Genomic DNA, 24425 nt, shown 5'->3' on the forward strand with positions numbered 1-24425 from the left:
TACAGCGCCACTGTGCGTCCGGATGTGGTACTGCATGCCCTGTGCATTATAATGAGTGGACGTTGGTGGTACTGCACGTTAACCACCACAAGGGGCGCTGTAGTGAAGGAGCGGCAGCACCAGCGGAGACAAACCGTTGGCGGCTAGCAGGCGGCTAGGAGCGGGACCGTTGAAAACAAGAACAACTCTCCGTGTGCTCTATTAAGAGCTAACATGACATTTTCTTTAATATGAGTACACCCGTAGACTTTTTTTGAAGACGATATAGCGCTCCGGTGGCCGTTAAGGATTTGTTTTTACTTTTCACTGCTGTAAGCTAGCGTTAAAGTATCAAATATCGCGATGTCTGTGAACTCTTAACCCAGCGTGACCTAACCTGGCTGCTTTTCTCATGCCTAATCACCCTTAAAGTAACTGGCTAATTCTTCCTGCTAATTCAGGACCAAAAAACTAAACAGAATGCCTCCCAAGAAGCAACAGCTGAGGCCGACAGCTGCCAACGTCTCCAGCTCCCTGGACCTGGAGTCGGAGGACATCAGTCTGGAGACGACCGTGCCCACCACCGAGGATGTGTCCTCGTCCGACGAGCAGCGGGACGGCTCCCAGAAGGTGACCCGCCAGCTGATCGAGAGGAAGGAGCTGCTGCACAACCTCCAGCTGCTGAAGATCGAGCTTTCTCAGAAAAACCTGATCATAGACAACATGAAGGCCGACCATATGTCCAAGGTAGAGGAGAAGAGTCAGAGGAAAGATGTTCATATGCATACCGTTCATCTCACATTGTAGCTTTATGAGCGATACGTATCATTTCCAGACATATTTTTGTTGCAGTAATAGTCCTGTAACTGCTTCTGTGCTTGTATTTTCATATTTCAGATTGAGGAGCTGGAGGAGAGGCTGAATGATGCTCTACATCAGAAACAAGTGTTTGCCCTGAGACTGGACAGCCAGCTGAAACTAGCTCAAGAGGAGAACAGGTGAGGAAAGAGATGTAGGAGAAGTTATCTTTCGGTACGTTTTTGGACAGACATTCACTATGGAGACACCCAGCGGCGCCTCTTACTCAGTTAACCCAGTGTTGGCAGCAGGGGGACGGTCAGCTCCCCTCCCAAAACCTCAGGCTGCGCTGGAGGCTGACCTAGGGACCATCAATAAAGTATCCTGTTGTTTGTTTGATTTACACAAAAACATGTAATTTTTCTTCATGCTGACTTGATGATTTAGTGAATATTATGACTTGATTGTTAATGTGTTATTATTTATTCAATTGCTTCCATGTCATGTGACCCAGTGACTCCAAACCAATGCCGAATTATATTGCTAAATGGGAAAAACAAGAAAAACATGTTTTGATTTAATTCTACGTCTTCTTCTATTTTATATGAATATTTATTATAAAAATGTAGCACTTCTTTTAATTACCTTCCATGTCATGTGATTCATTGACTTTAAATCATTATCAAAATGTATTACTCCACAGGTCACATGAAACATAGCTATTTAGCTGCTTCTTCTACGTTATATTAATATTTTAAAAAAAATTCAGCAGTTATTTCTCAATAGCTTGGCCAAGTGACTCCAAACCAATGCTGAATTGTATTATAGATAGGACAAATAAGACACAGCTCTTTTGACTACATTTTTTAGCTTCCATGTCACGTGACCCAGTGACTCCAAACAAATGCTGAATTGTATCACTAAATGGGACAAATCAGACACACCTCTTTTCATGACATTTCACTACTTCTGGAATTACGCAAACTGATTAATTAAATGTCAAAAATAGTTGGCAATACATTTTAGAGTTGACAAGAAATTGTTTAATTGTTGCAGCTTTACATCTCAGCGAATTCCAAGTAAAACCCAACAGAAACATACACACTAAAGAAGGCAGAGCTAGAAGATATTTATAAACTTGAAACGCGACAGATTTTAACAAGCATAACTCTACCTGTGTTAACTATCTTATTGTTTATGTGATTATGCCCACCAGGAAGCAGCAGGTTCTGCGTAAGCAAGAGATGGAGGCCATCCTGCTCAGGCAGCAGCAGCTGGAGGAGACCAACAGACAGCTGTGTGAGAAGGCTGGAGAGCTGCGGAGGTCTCTCAGGGATCTAGACATCTCACAGGACAGGTACCAGGAGCTCCGCAACCTGCCAGACGACAAAATCTCCATACAGGAGTATGTAGCTGTAAGTACGGGGGAGCTCCTCCTAAACCTCTACACTACTCCACCTTGTTGAACCCCGTTAATTTTAATACAGTGGTAACCTGTACCACCGGTAACCTTTTTTCTCTGTTTGTGCTGTGTTTAGATGCGTTTCTATGAGGTGGTAACTCCTCTGCGGGCTCAGCTGGCTGAGCTCAGTGTGAAAAGAGGCTGTTTGACTGAGGATCTGGATACAAACAGAACCCAGATGAAGGCTTTAATGGAGGTACCACACACAAGCTTCTACACCCACAACAACTCTAGGTCGCATTAATCATACTGTATGACATAACATGTTTTGAATTTTTAGCATTTTTGTTTTCTTCTCTGTTCAGATCATACATGTGTGGTGAGTAAAGTTGAAATAAGCACACTGTTGAACCTGTTTTAGCAATGCACTACCTTTTGTCTACTTTTCACGTGTTTGTGAGCACACGTAAATATGTGTTCAGTTGCATTGTTGCTTTTGATTTCTTTCTTTCCAACTGTGAAGTGCACATTCAGTTCAAACAAAAACTCGGTCCTCCAGGCTGAGTCACATATTCATAGTCATGATGAATGCAGACAGGGTCAGGAGGTTCATTTACCTTTTAACAATGTGTGAAAGAGGGGAAGACACGTGATGTGAGCTCCCTTAAACCTGCTCTGTGTCTGTAATGTACTAGCTCGAAATGATCCTTTTCACTGCCTGCAGCGTTCGGAGTGGTGTGATTTACCAAAAAAACATCCAGTTAATCTATAGTCAGCAGTGGCCCTGCAGGCATAAACGGCTCATTGATGACATAACGATGCAACATGTTGAGGGCAGGGTCAGTATTTGGCAAAAATAGCATGAATCCAAGTACTGGCTGTTTGTGGTGTAATTGCATAGAGAGTTTTATCTTTGCAAACATGAGACACTTGGAGACTTAATGATAATTCGCTTATTTGCTTATTATGCTTATTTTGTAGGGAATTTTATTGTGGCATTTTTATTAGCTTATCTAATAATACGAATAATTTGTGTAATGCAAGTGTTGTCTATTCTGTGTATCCACAGAGCTATGAGGAGGAGCGGCGGCTACGTGCTGAGCTGGAGCTGAGGAGCCAGAGACTGACCCTTGAACTGGCCGATACCAAACAGCAGATCCAAGAAGGAGACTATCGCAGAGAGAACTACCCAACCATCAAACGGTGAGTGCTCAGTGTAACAGTGGTTACAGTTCAGTTTTGTAGACTGTGCACATAGAAGGAGGGGAGCACTTGAAATGGGACCAAGCCAACATCTCCAGAGCAGTAAAAAACAAGCCCCTTTCACATGTGAACTGCGGACAATATTCAGAGAATCAGATCAGGATAATGGCTGCTTTTGTGTCCTCACATTCATTTGAAATACTTTGTATAGTTTGGACGGGGAGCATCTGGTAGCAACTTGCAGCTTATTTTTGGGTATTAGTGATTTTAGTTTTGGGTAACATTAATAAATGTTTTATTTTAAGACCAGATTGTTATAACAGTATCAACTGCTACCTGATGTGTGACATGGTGAACATTTGAAACAGATTCTCGTTATGATATTTAATCTTGATTGTCTGTCAACCGTTTTTGCTGTGGTTTATAGTGAGCGTGACAACTTTGAAGCAGAACTGAAGGAGTTAACACGGAGATTTGAGACACTAGAGTTGACTCACACTGCACTGACAAGAGAGAGGAACACACTCAGCAAAGAGGTGCTTCACACATACCTGCACACCGTCATATAAACATATACTTGGCCTTTTCATAAGTCTTTTTGGGAGTGGTATGTTCTGTAATAATTACTCATTTTTCGACTCTTGTCCACCAGATGGCGACATTGCAACAGTCAGTGACTCTCCTGCAGAAAGACAAGGAGTACCTACACAGGCAGAACATGGAGCTGAGTGTCCGCTGTGCACATGAAGAAGACCGTCTGGAGAGGCTGCAGGTCCGTGCAGTTAATCAGCTCTTAGACTTAGGCTCATCTGATACAAAAGACACTGTAACCCGAAGGAATCCTCTAACATGCTTTCACTTCTTGTCTCTGTGGTACAGGTACAATTAGAAGACACCAAGAAAGCCAGAGAGGATGCCTATGAGAAATATTTAGCCTCCAGGTTAGGCCTTACTGTTTTTACAACAGCTAAAATTCTGATACTAGTGTTTTTACTGTGCCAGAGAATGTCTGTGGAAATCATTTCAATCAAACATTTTGACATTGATGGTTTCATCTGCCATAACTGTGTCTACAAATGTTTCCCTCTGCTACAGGGACCGCTATAAGTCAGAGTATGAGACCAAGTTGAGAGAGGAGTTGGAGAACATCAGGTTGAAGACCAGGCAAGAGATAGACAACCTGCAGAGGACCTCCAGGGAGATGTATGAAAGGGAGAACAGGTATCAGTCTGTAATTGTTGATAACAAACTATACTAAAAAAAAATATCAAAGGGTGCTTTTCAAACCAAGTTCCGCATTTTGTTAACATGCCATACAAATTATTATCAAGCTAACCAATCATGAAGAAAGAACAGAGGAAGACTCTCACCGCAGATACTTCACAGCAGCATTACAATAGGAAATGCCAACATAACTTCTGCTATGTTTGACATAACACGACATGCGGATCCCTTTGTAGAGGTGTTGTTAACTGTGTGTGTGAATTTGACCAGGAACTTGCGTGAGGCCAGAGACAATGCGGTGCTGGAGAAGGACAGAGCGGTGGCTGCTGAGAGAGACTCTCAGTCCAGATATGACCAACTGCTGGAACAGTGAGTTTTCGCATCACACACATGAACACATGATGAATTGAATCAAGGCTCCTTAAGACCTTTATTAAGTGCAGCTCATTGAGTTTTACTTTTGATCCTTTTTTTCCAGATATTTGAGAGTAGGTTTGGATACCTAACTCAGTACTTTTTAAGGGGATCAACCAAATAATGGTTATTTAAAAAGCAAAGACTGCACTGTGTTTGATAGCCTGATAGCCAGGCCCCCTGCATCAGCCGCAGCTGACTTAAGCACACCTGTGCACATTGCTTTGCTTGTTTGTGGAGTGCTGAACCCTTGTACATGAACAAAGAAGCATGTCCAACATTCGAAATTGTTGTAGGACATAACTGGGTTTCTCTCACCATGTTGGTGATTGTTTGCTTGGCATTTTTAACTTTAGCATTAGCTCAGCTCAGCTCCTGGCTGCGTCTGAAATTCTTTACAGTATGTGGGTTTTTTTTTTAGCGTGTCTAAAACCATTTGTATGACACCAACAGTAGATGAATTGCAAACTATTCATGGGGAAATATTACATTATGCAAGCGCTGCCTGCGGTTGTGATAATAATATTACAAAAATGCTGCTCTTTATTCTTCTTCTCAGGCAGAATAGATGCTGCAACAGCAATTTACTGCCCTCCACTCTGTTTTAATGTTCCTTTTGACAGTTATTTATATTTTTTATAAAGTCCAATACTGTGCTGATATTTCATCAGTTTCTACATTTTATACCAGGCATCCAGGTTGAGCAAAGTGCACAGAAAAAAAAACAGTTTCTCCAGCTGTTTCCAGGTCTCTGAACAGCTTCTTCCTTTGAAGCAAAGTGAGCCATATTTGGTTACTCATTTTTCACATGGTTTTGGTGAACTATCCTTTGAACATGGTTTAAAGTGGGAGCTAAGTACACAATGACGACCATACACATATACGTTCCTCCTCTTGTTTTACTTCTCAGTATTCACTAGTTCTTTGGAAGGATTTAGCCATGGGTCATGTATGACATGATGTAGCATTTTAGCAAACATCACTATGTTCGGCAGCTCCTGTGATCTTTTTAGGAGCTAAAATTTACTCCACTGCGGCAATCAAATGTAGGTCACTTCCTAAGGAACTTCAGCTGAGGGCAAATGTTTGAGTGTTAAGCTTGGGGCAGTCAGTAAAATATTTAATTGTCCCGGTTAATCGCCTCATATTTCAAATTCATTCCATGTCTTTATTGGCCTATCAGCAGTGGGTTACTGTGCCTAATAGTGACATACATTTGTGTAGGCTGAAGTATCAGTATTTTCTTGGAAGCTGTGAGCTTGTTCTTGCTTCAAAGCTGATGTGCGAGCCAGCAGCAGTCTGTCATTAGCGAATGTTGTGGGTGCGGCGGGACTTTGGTGGCTGTGATCTGTCTCGTACTAAAGATCACATATAGGCTTTGCTGTAACTGAGGGGTCAGAAGGTCAAATGGGAAGTCAAAGTTCACTCAAGTACCAACTGGTGTTGCTGGCCCGGTTGCCTTCCTCGCGGGAGTGAAATAGTTTCAGTGCAGGTTGAATGCAGACTGAGAGACAGGTCACTGTGTAGTACTGCAGATAATTTACATACTGAGGAAGTCTCCTTAAACAAATTTTAAAAAATGCTTCCCTACTTTCTGCAATCCCTTTCTTGTTCTTGACAAAGCTTTTGCATTGACAGAGTTGGCTAAACTTAGAGTTTTGCTGTTGGTCATTGTTTGGACAGATCGTGCTTTTTAGTCATTTCCAATTTTAAACAGACTTTAAGTGATTTGTGTCCAAGTTTTTGGTTCATGTCTTTGCTTTAGGCAACAATGCCCATCTCAGTGTAGTCTTGTAAGGTGCCTCTGGGTCATGGCCTTGCGGGAAGTTTCAAATCTTGCGTGGAAATTGCAACAGATATATAGTGATCCCTGCACACACACACACACACACACGCACACACATACTTTAAGCCTGCATTTTCTCCTCATTGAAAGAAGCTTTTCAGTAAGCCTCCTTAACAAACTATCCTGTTTTTTGTGCTGCATACATACATATCTGTCTTTTATGAAAGGAATTATGTAGAGCAATATGTTCACAGTGTATCTTAAGTTACATTGTTTCAATAATTATCAGCATTTCTTATTTTCAAACTCATTTTGTATCTGAAATGACAGACATACTCTGACACACAGACAGCAACAGCAGCAGCAACAGCAGCAGCAGTAGTGTCCCTGTCCTGGGTTACTACTACATGCCAATCATTTCTCTAGATCCAAGCCACCAGCTGTTGGTCTTTCCATACACTCACTCACACACACACTTCACTCTCCCTTGCACTCTCTCTTTTGCGATCACATTCCCTCTGCCTCGCATCGCAAGCCAGCAACGACAGATGCTAGTCACAAGCCCTTAACCCCTAACCCCATGCATGCCCCTATTTTTGGGGCAAAGAATGAGGCGGACAAGCTTGAAATGGCGTCGGATGGTTGTAGCAAAGAGGGCCAGCTTGAATCACTAAACTCGTGTCAGAATGATGTCTAAAAGGCCAGTTATGGTGATTAACTTGTCAAAAACAGAGTATTGAGTACAGTTTTCCATTATCACCTCTCTAGCAGACATAAACTTGTTGTGATGAAATCCCCTTTGGGAACCCCCGAGTCAGGTGCTGCTGTAGCTGTAAATATTCCAGCTAAAAATTGGCATTTAAAAGGACAGAGAGAGATCATGGGTTACTGCACCCCTCTAGAAAAGTAAAATGGATTTTTTAGGAACATTTTTCTTCTTTGAGTCCAGATTGCAGCAGCCATTAAAATAAAAGAAGGCGTAAAATGTCGACCAAGTGTACATGTCTGTCACCGTGAGCACACAGCTCAGGCCTGCGCTCCATGGATGATGAAATCCTATCAGGCCAGCTGTAATCGGGAGTTATTAATATTATCCAACCAACCTCCATGGTTTAATAGAGTCTCTGTGAGAGTGTGTGAAAGCTGCTTGAAGAAGGCCACCGGGCTCTAAAACCATTGCCCGAGCCGTTGCAAATGATGATCTCCGTTTTCAAGTCATGTGTTTTTTTTTCATCTGATAATTGTTTTGTCCATAAATCTAAGACTTATGAAAAATGCCCCCCGTAATTTCCCAGAGCAAAAAATTGATGTCTTTAAAATATATATATATTTTTTTACTGTGATGACACTCAATTTAAGAATGGGTAAGGTGCTTCTACCACAGAGTTCATATGGTTGCTGGAACTCCTTAAAAACACTTGAATTTAATGTGGTATTTTCAGGGTTTCAAAAACTGAAACTGCTTGAAATTTGAACCACAAAAAAAAAAAGTTCTGTATTGGCTCGGTCAGGTTGTATAGGATTCCAAGTCTACTTACCGACAGCTGACACATTTTTGAAACGTGAAACTTTTTTGTGTTTTGGTTTAATTTTGCACCCTCCTGTAGGATGCTATCACCAAACATACTTTTGGTTGTTTATAGCCCAATAAGATATGATTTAATGTAATGAGAGAAATATGTATTGCTATAAATGTGTTGGTGCGTGGCATTAGTTTATGCTACATAGTTGTACTTATACAAATAGGCATTGAATTAAAAGAAAATGCTCTAAATAAATAATGCACCTTAAAAATGAATGATTGAACAAACCCTGCTTCATTTTCCAACTATGTGTGCGAGCTCGCCCATCCACATGCACTTAGGACACATAAGTGCATGTGGATGGGTGAGCTCTCACACAGTGCATCACTTGCACTTGATGACCTGAATTTCAGAAACTGTAGAATATGTTCTATCTTCTCTCCTAATTACCAAACTCTTAAGTAGGAACACCTTTCTGTAGCTGCCAACTACATTCATTGATCAAACAAGACCAAACATCGCTGCGAGCATCGTTGAGAAATACTCTTCTGTAACCCGATGATTTAAGACCTTGCTTTCCTGCTTGGTGGCTTACTGTAACACTGTTGCTGCCAGGCTGTTAACATGAAAAAAACTCGTCATAATAAAAAAATTTCATTGCGCAAAGGCACGCAACAAAGTTGCTTCCTTGCCAATTTCTAAAACGAACATGTTATCATGTGCATTATCATCAAAGGTAATTGTATCCATGTGAAGTAGGACATTGCAACATTTGTTTGAAACCACCAGGCATGCCCAGAGCTGAGTTTTACCCTCTGTGGGTGAGATGCACACAAACACATTATCTCCTTAATACACCTACTACATGCATATTCATCTCCTCGTCTCCGCAGGTTTCGTCAGCTCCAGCTGGGTACTGACAGCAGGGTAGCGGAACTGTCCAACCAGGCCAAGCTGCATGCCTTTGACGCCGAGCGCGCTCACATGGTCAAAGAAGAGACGGATAAGGCCCTGGCTCAGTGCCAGGTGGAGTGTGAGAAACAGCAGAAGAAACTGGAGGTACTCTAAACCCCAAAGACAAAAAGGATAAAATATTTTACCTGTTGCCCTACACGAGTGTATCCAGTTACCAGTCGATCATAGTGCAGTCTTTTTCTCTGCTCTCATGATTTGATTTCAGTCAATTAATGTCACTGCTTGGTTTGAAGTCTAGACAGCTTGAATTAACAGGTCAAATTTAGAGGAGATTCAGAAATCCCTCTTCGCCTTATTTTTATTTGCAACCGTTTTTGACAGGGTTTCTACAAAGTCTTGAAAGTGTAGAAAATGCTCAGTTTTAACCAATATGTTTTTTGAGTTTCTGAGTATGCTTGAATTTGAATTTACTCCCTGAAATATTATATGTGATGATGGAGATTTCGAGAATCTAGAAATTTTGGTTGAAGTGCCTTGAAAGTGCTCAAATTTTTGTCTGTAAATGCTGTCCAAAGTATGCAATAATCAATCTAACTGGAAAAGAAACGAGGATATCACCTTGAACATTTGCTTGTTTTGTAGCTCTTCAGTCATGTTCAGTCATGGTATTGATGACAAATTAAATAATTAGACATCGTCACGACATATTTAGAAGTCTTCACTCATGTTCAGTCATGTTGTTGATGACTTATTAATTAGACATAATGATGCAATATTGTGAATAACAAAATGACTCATGTTCAGATTTATAGACTGTTGCCTCGTCTGTTTCTTAAAGAGGTTTGGGGGGGTACACAAATGCTGTGTTACGTAGCATTTGTGTGAATTTAAAAGTTTTCAAAGTTAAAAAGCCCAAAGTCCACTCCAAAGCAAGTTACTCTCTCCCACAGAAAACACTGCTCCTGTACTGCCTGAAACACCTGGTTTGGAGTCGAGCCTTTACTTCTGTAACTTATATGGGTCACTAAGTAACAGTCATTATATACATATATATTTTTATATATTTATTATAAAATATATATATATATACACTCCAGTCAGCCAGCAGACATACAGTACATTTGCTACTGACGTAGCAGCATTATTTTAGATCACACTACCTTGTTCGGCATGACCTGCCCTACTCTGCCTCTGATTGGCTACATCCTGCCAGTTAAGTAATGCGCATGTGCCGCTCCCACCAAAGATTTCAACAGAGGCGACATATCTCCGTAGCTAAGACGAGCGTTCAATACACAGTGTGAAAAGAGGTGCAGCAGTAATGCACCATATGTGAAAAATAATGTGTTTCTTTTTTTAATTAAAGTATGTAAACCTATTCTACTAGGACCCCCAAATAAAAGTATGAACCTGAAAATTAGCATAATATGACCCCTTTAAATCAAAGTATCACTGTGCTGCACAACTCTTCATCAACATTGTGAAAGCCAGAAAGCAGTAAAGCTTCCTACATCACATGAAATACTGCAACTAAGAATTCACAACTGCTTAAAATCACTGCTCTTCTACACAGAACTTAAAAATTAATGTTCCACTGTCAGGTATATATCTATCTTAGTGTGCTGGTCCAGTGGCTCCATTCTTATCTCTGTAGCACACCCATTTATACAAGAAGTTAATTGAGTGCAGATTGTTCTTGATGTCTAAATGCACTTAGCTGAGGTCCACCTCTTGACCTGTATATAACCCTGTCCGGCCTGCAAGAGTGTAATCACGCATTGCACATGATTATAGAAGGAGGAAGAAAGGCAGATGATCCAAAGTGAATTGAAAGCTAGTTTTTGAGAGTGAAGTGTGTTATTAAGCTTTGATTTGGTTCCAGTTCTTCATGACAGTGAGGTTTAAAGCCAGTCTGGGATAAAAGTCCTTCCATTGAAATATTTTTTTTGTTTTTCTTCTCCCTTGTCTCTCTTTGTGAATGTTTTAGTCTGTGCTTGTAAATGTGTAGGAAAGAAAGAGTGATGAATGGTACCGAAGTGCACATTTCAGTAAATTTAGTTGTTGAATAGCACTTTGTTTTGTTCTCAATTATGGAATAATGACACCAGAATCTAATCTAATCTGACATTTACATTAATATTATTCCTCAGAGTGATCATTTTTCTAGCCGCAGAAAAAAATGCTCCTCATCTGCTTCTGTCTTTCTCCTCCTGTGCGTCAGCTCCTGACCCAGGAGTTTTACAGGCTGCAGACGTCATCAGAGAAGCGATCGGCGGAGCTGCAGGCTCAGAATGCCGAGCAGGCATCTCGGCTGGAGACCTATGAAAAGCTTGAGCAGGAGTTGGACCAAGTCACCATGCAGGCTGCTGAAAGTAAGAGTGTAGCATTGGCTGTATAGTACCCATGACATTACTCACATTACTGTTAAGTCAGATAGAGCACAGACTAGCACTGATTTTTTTCAAATATTTGTGTCTGGCATCAGAGAATAACTGTAATAAAACTGAAAGATAACACTGTTGGATTAATATGTAGGGAGCGAACAATGATGGAAAAATATGTATTTTCTACTGATGAGCTGTAAAGGACGTGATAGTAGATGAGACAGTGGTTGGTTAAAAACAGAACATTATTGATGATGGTCCTGGAGAAGTTTATACAGTATTAATTTGTTGTATTTATCTGTTGCCAGTTGAGAATGAAGAGGAGGCAGAGAGAGTTCTGTTCTCATATGGCTACGGAGCCAACGTCCCCACCACGGCCAAAAGAAGACTAAAACAGAGGTACAGTAAATGACACACACCACATTTAATCGAAAGGCACATTATATATGTAATTTGTGCATCTAATATCATTTAAAATATATGGGGATAACAACATTAAGAATGCATGTTATCTATTCTACATAGCTTGTTAGCATGTTAAATTCAGTATCTGTGCTATCTCCATAAAACATTACTATATCATTACGACAAAACTTCTTCACATTCTGTTAATAATTTAATTTTTTGAAAGTTTTCAACAAAGATTCTTGGATATTGGCCATCTTCTCTCTATGTTGTAGCAATTAGTAGAAGAGTGGCCATCATTATTCTCCTTTTTTTATTTGAGAAGTTCTACCTTTTACATTGTATTACCACCATCAAGTGTAGATATTCATCACCACCCCCTCAGTAGCATATAATTGCGTTCAGTGTTATGGCATGTGTTGTGCCTGTGTTGTGTGCATTGTTTGTCTTTATGTACAAAAACACCACAGGGTACGTATAAAGGGTACATTTAAAGGCAGTATGCATTGCTATCAGCTACCTCATGTTATTAAAATCCATTCCACAGTGTCTTCAAGGTACATGTTCAGTCTAGATTTGTCTCTAAATGGCAACAATTATCAGGTTGTAGTTCTTACTCCGCACTTAATCTTTGATGCAAGTCTCAAATTGATCGCATCCGTTGGTAACATAAAGTGTAGGGTAAACAATGTAGAAGTAATACGCCAGTGTGAACTTGTTGTTGCTGACATGTTTCGGAATTTCCAAAGCTGTGTTTGTGTTTGTGTGGCTGTCGTGCAGCGTTCACCTGGCCCGTAGGGTGCTGCAGCTCGAGAGGCAGAACACGTCACTGAGGAGAGAGCTGGAGAGACACAAGTCACAGTCAGGACAGTTATCTGATGAGGTAAACACGCACACGCAGGCACACGCACAACAATCAGGTTTGTAGCTGCCTGGGGATCATCATTAATGAGATTAAGTTTAATTTCATGTAAATTTGTTTTAAACCTTAAGCTCTGCAAGTTAGTTCCTGCTCCACACAGTTGTTTTCCCACCATCTCAAATCTCCTAGAGCATCTCAGATTATGGTTACGCCACAGTTTCTATCCAATGCGTTATGATTTATTTCAGTTGGCTTTTACCTTTCTGATGACACAACAGAGCCGTTATCACAGAGCCAAGCTCGGTATCTCCGCTCTCATCAACTTCCATTTGCCCTCATACACAATTTCTCGTCACTTTGATGTGAAAGTCAATGGAGAGAGGTCATCTAAATGACAGACTCCTTCGGATGACTCTGATAGAAGAAATGAATTGAGCAGCTTGTGAGGCATCAAATAGATCATCAAACCCATTCCAGGACTCGTTGAAGAGAGTCTCTTTTGCTTTTTTTCCCCCTGAAGTGTCCCAAGGTAACAATAGTCCCGCCAGATCACTGAGTCTACCTCTGAAGCCGCGTCTGGAAAATGACAGGTTGTTTGAGAACAGAGGCGGCAGACCTTATATGAGAAGAACGAGAAGTTCAAGTCTTAGTACCTGTCACACTTGTTGACACAGTGGGAAACAGTGCCAAAAACCGTGACGGCTCTTCACTCTCCTAACAACTCACCACACCAGTCATTAAGGCTTTTGTTGTGTTTGGCACACCATGTGCATGTGTGTGCAACACTGAGCCTTTAATATTGGGTGTGTGTATTTCGTCTGTGCGTGACTACATGAGAACTGTCTTCTACTCGCACTCTGACGCTAAAAATCATCCAGTAAGGATTGAAAGTATGAGAGTGAGGGCTCTGGCAGCCAGTGTGCGTGCTTCTTAGCCCCCCACTCCTTATTATAATCTCAATGAGAGTGGAGGATTGTGCAAGAGGGGCCGGGCAGATTTCAGACTAAATAAGCCTGCTTTTCAGCTGTCAGCTGTGATTGACTGGCACTCGTCTGGAATACTCATTTCTCATGCAGTATGAAAGGAAAGGGTGAAATATTATGCTTTTTAATCACCAAGAAAAGCATGGGTGTTAACCACTTACCACCCACACAGATGCCCTGACTAACTAACTATTGTCCTTCCCCTCCCACCCAGATCTACTCACTGCTGGCTGGCTGTAAAAGTGGTTTAATGAGTAACACCCTAACTTTATCTATTGTGTCGCAGATTAAGTTTAATACTGACTGAGCCATACATGCAGACTCCTACATGACGGATCATCTAAACTCTGTAAAGGTGCTTTTCTTGTAATCTAGTTAAGATTGTGAATTTTCATTGCGTTCCCTCTCTATAGCTTGAACTTTAAAGTGTACTACTATTAATAAAAAGGATGCGACTTGGATAAGTCATCATAAAAACTCACATTTATGGGCACTCAAGCCGACCCTGATGACATCGGAGATAAGATACAATCATGGTTGTGGTTGTTGCTTGAAGGCTCATTCACAAATATTGGAAGAAATGCACTGTTTTATAATATTATAGGTATGAAAGGGAAAGGAAACTGACTCTTTGGGATGGGATGTCCTATAATCTCAAAGTGTCAGTATTTGACAAGTTGGGAATAAGACTCACAAATCAGCTTTTCTTAAAAATAGCACCTTTAACCGCATGAGAAGACAGCTTTATGTGGAATAATTTCTTGACAGTTTACCTCAGCATTTACCAGTGAAGTCATGTACTGTTTTATGTTGTGACACACGTTTAGCTCTTGCTGTTGCAACATACGCAACTCTCGTACGAGTCACGTGAACCAGCGCCTACCTGATGCTCAGGTGAACTTCTCAAGTTGGAAAGAAAAAAAATGCAACCCGAGCTAACCCCGACAGTGTGTACTTGAAGTATTCATTGCTGTAATTACTCAGTTCTGTACATGCATATGTTGTTCCTCAGTTGTTGGCAGCCAACCAGCTGCTACAGCAGACGCACCAGCCCTATAGCTACCTGATTGAGACGGTGAGACAACGGGATGCACAGATCAGCACGCTGAAGGAACGTGTCACCTCGCTTGAAGACGATGTCAGGTACAGAACATACAGTCACAGAGAGGATACATGTCTTTCTGTGCAAGAAGGAACAGAACTAAACTGATAATCAACATATTATTTAATTGAAGCCAATTAAGCCTTCTGTTCTGCTTGCCAAACTCTTTGTGTAGTTTTCATTCGTTACATTTTTTATCTTGTAATTTACTCATCATGGCAGCCTGCCACACCTCCCTGCCTTTGGGCGTCACTGCTTTATACCTATCTGCCTTTTTTGCCCTCTCACACCTCACTCATTCTGTCTTTTGCAAAACCTGCATGTGTCTATGTGTTTGTCTATTCTCAATAAATTGATTGTTTCACATCAGCACAATCTGGCGCTGACCCACCCCCCACCCCCCATCATTGCTTCCCCCACTGTATTTTAACCTGAGAAATATGCAAACTGACAGACAGGCAGGTTTTCTCTTGCTGCTCACTACCACTGGGCTCTCACCTGGGGCGAGCAGGAGGATGGAAAAATCCTTTAAAATGCTTTGAAGCCTCTTAAACCTTCCCATCTGACAGAAATATTGAAGTTTTCCTGTTTAACAGCGGAGACACAGCTCACCAGATGCTCACTTTGTGTGCATCCACTCTCTCCGTCTTCAGCATTAATTCTATTCACAGTTTGTTTGCTGATATTCAAAACACACTGGCTGTAAGACCAACGAGTTTACATTTTTTTTCCAGAGTCCTTAGTGCTGAAGCCACCAGGCTGTTGTCTCAAGATTTGCAAGATGATTTGCTTTAAAGCTCCCCCATTACAAGCTCCTGCTTGAATGTTCCACAGCCTTAGGAAAAAAACATTTTGACAGTACTGTGGAGAGTTTTTCTCACATGATACAAGCCAAATAAACATGTTTTTAACACGCAACTGATTTGGTATATTTCCGAAATGCATGACTGATTTTTGATTTATTGTTCCACTGTTTAAGGCTATACCAGTGATTTATTCTCACTGTGCTAGTAAACGTCATTTAAACACAGTCACACAAATGAAGCAATATTCAAATGACAGATTCTAGTCTACCTTCACATCTGATCCTGTGTTTACACTAACCTGAACTGAACCCACTTTAAAACAAAATAAAACTCATCCTAATTAACAGTGAATATGATCTATTGAGGTTATGACTCATAGGATATAGCAATGTTTTTCTATAAGCTCATAATCTGATCTTTCTGGTCTTGGATGTAACCTCCAGCTCTCTGAGGAAAGAACGAACTGCTCTGCAGCAGGTGAAAAACAACATGGCTGCAGATCTGGAGCGACTCCTCAACCATCGAGAGGTACACATGACGATGATGTTCGCTGTTAGGTGTTTGTTAATTTCTTTGTTAGGAATACGTGTGTTTGTTGTTGTTGTTGTTGTTGCTGTTTTCCGTGATGTATTAAGGTCACCGTCTATACAAGGTTTGAGGGCAAGCATCCTAAGTTCAGCACTCAAAGATGTCAAAAAGAAGAAAAAAGCATATGGAAAAGCAACACAACAGTGTCATCATCCAGCAGCAGTTATCAAGATAGACCCACGTGCAGCATTTTTTGTTCTGTCAGTGCACAAGTGCTTCATCCCAGCGCTTCAAAGTGCACCACCAGCATTATGTGGACAAAGACCACTGGCTAGGACAACTTCATTTACTATCCGCTATTCAATTCCAATATATTTGACTGTTTAAAATGCTAAGAAACAAAAAATTCTAACAAAACCTTCCTTTGAAAATAAAGATTTAGTTGTAAAACCACCTTGTTGCAGCACCTGGCCATTGTCTATGTTTGATAAGGTCATAGTGCTATTGATGCTTTATCTGCTAGCCTGGGCTGTAACCTTTGTCTCTGTGGAAACACAAAGTCAACAAGTTCTGCAACTTTTTCACCTTTACCTGCCTGCTGTTTCTTTATAATACAAAAACGTTTGAACTTTTTCATTAATCTTTCAATGAAATGTTTATTCCATAAAACTTCAGAAAATTGTAGAAGATGATGTTATGATTTAATGTCTTCTTTTGACTAACCAACAGTTCAAAACCATTCAATATTTGATTAAAGTTTAAGACAAGGAGAGGACACTTACTGTAACATTTACAAGTTTAAACATGTTATGTTTTGTTTTGTTTAAAAATGATAAATGATTAGTTAATCATTGAAAATTGTTGCATATACATTTTCTGTTGATCGCCTAAAAGCTAAATAAACTAATCTTTGCTGCTCTACTTTAAAGACTTTAAATAAACTGGCTCTTAGAGACGCACCAGAAAAGTTATTGCACTATGTTGCAACGCTTCCTTCAAGATTGCGCGTGCTCGTATGCGCTAGTGTGTCACCCCGAGCCAGCCGTTTGCTGTATGAAGTATGTGCCCTGTCATAGACAGCTGTTCCTCAGCCTGGCTGTTTGGGATGCCACCAGGGTTCGTGCGCATTTGTGTGTGTGTTTCTGAGTGCGTGCGTGTGTGCGACATGCCAGGGCTCATGTCCTCAGGGGTGATAAATAGAACCGTGAAATGGCCCAGAGTCCTCCCCTCTGCCCTGCTGCCACCCCTGCGGACCCTTGAGCTTGTTGAGCTTATTACAAGTCGTCCCATAGTTGGACTTCAGGAGTTCAGCTGTGGTTGCTTGTGTCGCAGGACAAACGTGTCATCAGAGAGCAGCAATACAAATTATTTAAAATGTTCATTTTAAAGCAAATGTTTGACAAAAGGCTGATCTGGGATTATGACAAATATTTTCAATAACACCTGGTGAATTATTTGAGATTTCAGGCCTTTTGAACTTGCACGTATTTTTCATAAAGTTTCGTGTTTATTGTTTCACCTTTGTCTCCATGTCCATATTTTTATAAACCATATGATCCTGCAGGAGTTGGCGGTGATGAAGCAGGTTCTGATCAGCATGCAGTCCAGACAGGGAGACGCTCTGAACCTGTTGGAAACGGATAAAACTGGTATCAAGACCTCCGGTGCAGGAAAACAGCAGTCCAAACGGATCAACAGGACCACAGAAGAAGAGTCGCCAAGCAAACCCAAGCCCACTGTGTTTGTAAGTGTCTGACTTGGCCAACACCCTTTTATGAGTCACACCGCCATAACCTGCCTGGACAGAAGTTCAGACAAAGGAGCCCGTTGGTTTCGCAGGGAATGATAAACGACTTTTTTGTCATTTAGTTTCATTTGAGCTTTTCATTGCAGTCGGCTGAATTAAGGCACGTTGAAGAATATTTCCTTGAATTCACACTTTTCTAACCATAATTTTTCCTCTCTGTCTCTTTCATTTACAGACCAATAAAGAGGGCCCAGATTGGTACCAAAAGCTGAAGCAGAAACCCAAATAAACAAGACTTTGTGTCACTACTGGTGCTATCCATCATCACTCAGGGGCTGTAACAGTCTTGTGTTTTATCAACTGTATGGTTTTTTTGATGCTTAACTTAACTTCTTTTCATGTTTTTGACAAATTTTGAAATACAAAAGCAGAAACTGTTGCAGGTGTCCGAGTGTTTTGTTGGTCTCATGTTGTTCAGAGAGGATAAATTCTCTGCGTACTGGTCCAAAACCAGAGTATTACCTTCCACCGGGTACACATTCCTCGCTAACTGTCTGCCCAAAAATTCCTCTTTCTTGGCAGTGGCCTGTTTTATTAGGTCTGTCTATCATTATTTCCTCATCTTTTCCAGGTTTGCAGATACTGGTGGCTACAGAGAAACACCATTGCAGGAACTGTGATTTGCCTAGGCTGAATCTCCTTTGGCTTTAAATATAGACATAGTGGGCATACCTTCATCATTTCAGATCCTGCCTGTTATCGGTGTCATATTAAGCTCGACCAGAGGACTGTGTTGAAGCGGGTCGATCATTTTTTGCCTCCTGTACGCCACATTCTTTTCCCGTTATATGAAGATAGATAGAACATGACATGACAATGCCTATCACACTATTTTTCACATACTCTGAAGTATGTTGCACAAGGTATTTCCCGTTATAAACATGGGATTTTGTGGTATGCAAATAATACTGACTTGAGCTGACAGGAGTTCATAATCCCCTGCTATCACATTAAAATGGCACTGCACCAATTTTCCATCCGAAGTCCAGTTTCCGTCTGACGGCCAAGTGCTGCTACACCTCGTTCAATAATGTTTTCTGTGGAGGAGTTCTTCCAAATGTTTGGAGAAATAAAATATCTCGGCTGTAACTTGAGGCAGAAAACTTGGATGTGAGAATGGAAAGAAGCGGGCGTTTAAAGATCTGATGAGAGACTCTAATTATTTGAAGTGTAGGATCTGGTGTTGTTGGATTTTTGAGCCACATAAGTCAAAAAGTCAACCAACTTTATTAACAATTAAAGTGTGTTTACAGGTGAGAGGGAGTACTACAGCAAACGTGATAAGAAAATTGTAAAAAGCAACTGTTTTCTGGCTCCAAGGATGTCACTTGGTGGCTAAGATGCATTATGTGTGATTCAGTTTCCCCAAGCGACATTGTTGGACTGATTATGGACAGTTTAAACAAAAAAAGATCAAAATCCATACGGCAGCACCAGAGATATCACTATTTCTAATCCGCAACAACTTTTTCTGTTTCAAAACCTGGCGCCCACATTGCCCACAATGCAACTGAACCACTGTGTGACATCACTGGAGGTAATCTATCAAACTACATGCAGCTGCAGTGGAGTAGTAGGTGAGATCTGTCTCTGAAATGTAGTAAAAGAGAATCATGGAGACATGGAAAATGACAACAAGAACTTTCTGCTGGATCGCAAATGATAGTATAATAGAAGAAGGGCAGTAACCCAAATGTCAGTACATTGATTTAAAGTATCAAGAAGTAGAAAATACTGGATAGCTGGATGGATAGATGACTAGATTCTCATTTGTGGGTGAACTTCTCCTTTAACATGTAACCCCCTTTAATGTAATACAACATAAATATCTGGACTATTCCTTTAACAGCGAGTTATTTAGATACATGTGGTGTAATTTCTAGAAATTGATGATGATTAATTCCTATGAAATCTTCACCTCATTCCGGCTTTACATTTGTTTTGTCATAAAAAGAAAAAAAAAGAAACATGTATATAAAAAGGATGGTGTGTGAGTTTAACCTTCACTGCCTCTCTGGTTGTGTGTGTGCGCGCGCGCTTTACGACAGTGTTGTTAATGTATTTAGATGGCGCGCAGGGCGGTGGCCAGTGAATGAATGATCAAAGCCTTTTTAAAGGGTTGTGGGCGGTGCATGTGCTGTATTTACCCCGGGCCGCCCCGCCCTTGAACGGGAGATAGAAAAGTGTCTGTGGGCCGGTGGAGGGGATGAAACAAGTGGAAGGAGATGTAGCAGACAGGCGCACATTAATTAATAATCCCAACACACGCAACTACACCCCGTCGGCTCTTCTCCTTCCTCTTCTCCCCGTGTAGCAGCAGCAGAAGCGGCAGCAGCAGCAGCATCCTCATCCTCCTTTTTTCTTTTTTTCCCCTCTTTTTTTTTTGCATAAACAGGACGAGCGGATCGTTTGCGGTGCTGCGGCGGAAAAAAAAAAAAAAAAAAAAAAAAAAGCTTCATGGCCGCGACACTCACGATGAGCGGCGGCCAGGAGGATCCCTTCTACCCGCTGCAGAAGGCGACCGTGCCCGCTGGATTCCCCCTGGAGGAGTCGGCGTTGTTCGGCTTGGACTGCAAGATGACGGACAAGGCTGGAGCGAGCGACTACACTCAGGTTAGGAGAGACTTTACGCACACTACCACTGATGTGTTTTATTGAATGGGCGTGGCGGATCGGTGCTAGAATCCAGGTTTGTGTTTGGGTGTTTTTTTTTCCCCCCTTGGCCCTTTTCGAATTTCTCGATCGAGTCCCCCTCCGTTTGTTTTTTGCTGCGGGATGTTGATCGGCACTTTTTTGTGTGCGAGGCTCGGGGACCAGCTGGACGCGAGATCCCCCCGAGCTGCTCCGCCTGCATTCACCGCATGTTTTCTATCCGTGCCAGCCAGTTGGTCACCAGTTGTCGGCGTCCCCCCTCCTCCTCCTCCTTCTTGTACCATCATACCACGCTGACGACAACTGACTCCAGCTACCGGGCAGAAAGGTCCCGGCAACTCTGTCCCCCTCAGTGAGCAGGAAACTTGTGCAGCAGAGATGAGAGTTGTGTGTGTGTGTCTGTGTGTGTGTGTATAACAGCTGGTCGGATCAGGAGCCTAGAAATAGCAGCCCATCCCCAGACTACTGCTGCTGCTGCTGCTGCTGCAGCAGCGGACAGGGAGACATGGGTGTTTCCCCATTCCCTTTCATGTTGCTGTTTCATCCTCTGCTGCAGGGCTCCTCTTAACTTTTTTGCACCAGTTAGATCCTTGAGATTTCACAGGAATCAGACCCCCCCCTGCCCCCAACGCTGAATGCAAACGAGGGTTAGTTTGATGCAAAGTTGTTCACCTGCCTTTGCTCCGGTTTGATCGCTCACCGCCCGCCTTCCGTCTGTGAATATCTTGTGTTTCTCTCTCTCTGGATTGTGAGAGATAGTGAGGTCTGGTTGTTTATCTGCACCAGAACACGGCCTGATACCTCAACTGTTGGCCCCCGCAGCTGATGGGTGTTTGAGTTCAGCCTTGCAGGCAGAGAGGGAATTTTGCAAGCGCCTATTGATGACTACATGGTAAATGTTTTCGCGGTGACTCTCCTATCAAACCTTTGTCCTCTTAAAATAACACCTCAGAATAGTTTTGTGGTTTGCTCATGAGGAAGCGCTTGCCAAAGTCCGAAAGTTTTCTTTCACGGTTGTGTTTCTAAACTTTATGGTCTGTGTTTCACCCCCGACAGGCAAAGTGTGAGATGGACAGGTATCTCTCCCCGCAGTCTCTTCACCTTCCACATCCTGCAGATAGCCAGCAGAAGTCACAGAGAGACAGCGCGTCTGTTATGGATAGCTTCTTCACCGACGACCACAGCGGGGCTCCCTACACCCTCAACATGAATCTTTACCTCCCCGACGCCGCCTACCTGAGGATGGGCTTGTGTCAGCATGCGCGGCCCCCTCAGCAGCAGCAGCAGCAGCAGCAGAGCCACACAGGTCTAACCCAAATCAAAACAGAATCTGCCTCCCCGTGTTTCTCCCCCAACCTGCAGCTGCACTGCCCCAGCGCTACGCCCACCAGTAGCTGCGGCACATCTGGCCACGGCCACGGCGGCGTTGCCATGGAAAGCTCAGCCATAAACATGACGCTAACAGGGTTACCGGACTTCACCAGTGTTTTCAGCCAGTCGGGTGGCGGCCGCGATTCGGTGCCAGAGGTGTTTGTCAAGCAGGAAATGTCATCGCCGTTCGAGCAGCACGCCCTCCACCACCACGACAACGGCGGCTCGCTGTTTCAGCTGCTAAACTCCGGCTTGGACCATCACCATGGCAATGGTATGGAGGGTCAGCATCAGCATCATCATCATCATCATCATCATCATCATCATCATCAGCAACAGCAGCAGCAGCAGATACAACACACTTCCACTTCCACTATCCACGCACCTTTCCATGAGCTGCCGGTGGCTTCCTCTGCATCTCAGCAGGAGCAGACGGCCAAGCCTGTCTACTGCGGCCTGGGTGGAGGAGCGTACACGCATCCTCACGCTCAGGCGCACCCTCATTTCCTCCAGCAGCAGGTGCCCTACCTGCCGCCCTCTCCGCCCAGCTCGGAGCCAGGCAGCCCAGACAGACAGAAGGAGCTGCTCCACACCATGTCCCCTCCTCCTTCATACGCAGCCACCATCGCCTCCAAGTTGGCAGGCGGCACCCCTGGACTCGGTCCCGGCCCGGGACCAGGTAGTCTGGCCCTGCCGCTCACGACGGGTCCCACGCCGGTCCCAGGCCAGGCCTCAGGCCTTCCTCAAGCCCCTGCAGCGTCTCCAGCCCCAACCCCAGCTCAGACCACCGTGCCTGTCCGCTACAACCGGAGGAACAACCCAGACTTGGAGAAAAGACGCATCCACCACTGTGATTACCCAGGTTAGATCAATAACGCCGGCCCACAGTTGCTTTGTGTGCGCATGCTGATTCTTGTCACTGTTGTTTGTGTGTTTATTTTGACTCTGTGCTGTGGTGAGGTGAACATCTGACCATTCAAGGTCAGCTGTAGGAAAACAAAACTGCCTTATTTTAAGACACTCGTACATTTTTTAACAAATTACATGTTGTGTTTTGAATTACTTTCCAGGCCGATGAGTCACAATACACGCTGCACTCACAGCAGAGCACACGCTGCACTGGAATTAAAATATTTTGGCAGTGCAGATCATCAGTCACTACCTTTCAATTAACTGTCTGATTCAAAAACTGCTTTGCATTTACTGTCAGACCTCAAATGGCTCTGCACTCTCATCCGTCAGCTCCCACGCGTTGTTGTGGCTTTAAAGTCATCGCTGGTATGACTGTGGAGTAAACCTGTGTGTGTGTGTGTGTGTGTGTATGCGTGTGTGCGCATGTGCGTGTTAATTAGATAGATGTTAAACTTAAATCCCTTGACCTTTTCTTCAGACACATTTGCATACAGTCACAGCTCAGACTGCTTGAGATTTTTGGCCACACAAACACACACACACGCGCGCACACAGACTGGAGCTGTGCGATGTGCAGCTACTTGTAGGACATGTAATGTCAACTAGCCTATGGCAGCGTGTAATATGGGCTTAAGTGGAGGCTTCTGCGGCGTGTTCACACATGTCTAACTTCTTTAAAGTCAGATGAAGCAGATTCATCGTATCCACACGAGGACGGATCCACACTCTGCCCCAGTGTCTGTTAGTCACAGTGCTGCAGCTGCTCACTGTCTGCGCAAGACACGGAATTCTATCATTTCCTCATTTAAATGTGATTGTAAATCATTCAACACCCTAACGACCTTTTTGACATTGTAATCTGCATGCTTGTAACGTCGTGCAAAAAGGTTTTTTATAATCCTGAACTTAAAATATCTCGACTTTGAAGGCAAAGTAACAGGTGCAGTAAACAGATGTTTACCACAAGGCAGCAGTCGGTGCGATTAGCAGCGTGTGGTTGGATGAATTTCTTTGTAAATGCACCAAATTTAGACAGTTTTAGCAGAAAGTGGGTCTACTCTTTTAACACAGCAAAAAAAAAAAAAAAAAAAGTACAAACAAACATTTACTCTCCCTCTCACTCCGAACGGCTTCTGCTCTTCATTAGCTCACATTTCTTGCATACCGCAGCTCGGTTTATTGGGTGAATACATATCTGACACTTGAACTGTCTGGATTGAGTCTTCTGTCTCTGTTTATCTCGTCAGGCTGCAAGAAGGTCTACACCAAGTCGTCCCATCTGAAAGCTCACCTCAGGACTCACACGGGTAAGACATTCCTCCAAATTAATGCCACTGTTTTAAACTGGACCCGTCGAAAAAGCGACTCT

The 24425-nt window shown here is 42.6% G+C and overlaps 2 protein-coding genes across 6 annotated transcripts in view; both read left to right on the forward strand.

Annotated features, from left to right (window-relative positions):
- Positions 1 to 140: 140 nt before the first annotated feature.
- pibf1 (progesterone immunomodulatory binding factor 1) lies at positions 141 to 18500 on the forward strand. 2 transcript variants are annotated; one of them, XM_037123347.1, is made up of 19 exons: positions 141 to 311; positions 441 to 726; positions 877 to 977; positions 1994 to 2192; positions 2316 to 2435; positions 3249 to 3382; positions 3810 to 3918; positions 4035 to 4154; positions 4262 to 4323; positions 4478 to 4603; positions 4877 to 4975; positions 9223 to 9388; positions 11466 to 11616; positions 11937 to 12027; positions 12814 to 12916; positions 14891 to 15021; positions 16230 to 16314; positions 17879 to 18058; positions 18297 to 18500. In XM_037123347.1, the coding sequence occupies exons 2-19, from the start codon at positions 460 to 462 to the stop codon at positions 18348 to 18350; spliced, it is 2298 nt and encodes a 765-aa protein (XP_036979242.1). In that variant the 5' UTR covers positions 141 to 311; positions 441 to 459; the 3' UTR covers positions 18351 to 18500. The 2 variants fall into 2 exon arrangements, with proteins under 2 accessions (XP_036979242.1, XP_036979241.1); XM_037123346.1 differs by having other exon boundaries at positions 142 to 726.
- Positions 18501 to 19620: 1120 nt separating this feature from the next.
- The window catches only part of klf5a (Kruppel-like factor 5a), an 11225-nt gene continuing 6420 nt past the window's right edge, over positions 19621 to 24425 (forward strand). Inside the window, exons 1-4 of one of the 4 annotated variants that reach the window (XM_037124643.1) lie at positions 19621 to 19816; positions 20517 to 20734; positions 21830 to 23006; positions 24304 to 24363. In XM_037124643.1, coding sequence (XP_036980538.1) covers positions 20579 to 20734; positions 21830 to 23006; positions 24304 to 24363 — 1393 coding nt within the window. In that variant the 5' untranslated portion in view covers positions 19621 to 19816; positions 20517 to 20578. Of the gene's footprint in view, positions 19817 to 20104; positions 20735 to 20855; positions 21666 to 21829; positions 23007 to 24303; positions 24364 to 24425 lie in introns of those variants that run through there. The other 3 variants (XM_037124645.1, XM_037124642.1, XM_037124644.1) reach the window with 3 other exon arrangements.

The sequence above is a fragment of the Acanthopagrus latus genome, chromosome 15, assembly GCF_904848185.1.
Source record: "Acanthopagrus latus isolate v.2019 chromosome 15, fAcaLat1.1, whole genome shotgun sequence".
Classification (NCBI taxonomy): Eukaryota; Metazoa; Chordata; class Actinopteri; order Spariformes; family Sparidae; genus Acanthopagrus; species Acanthopagrus latus.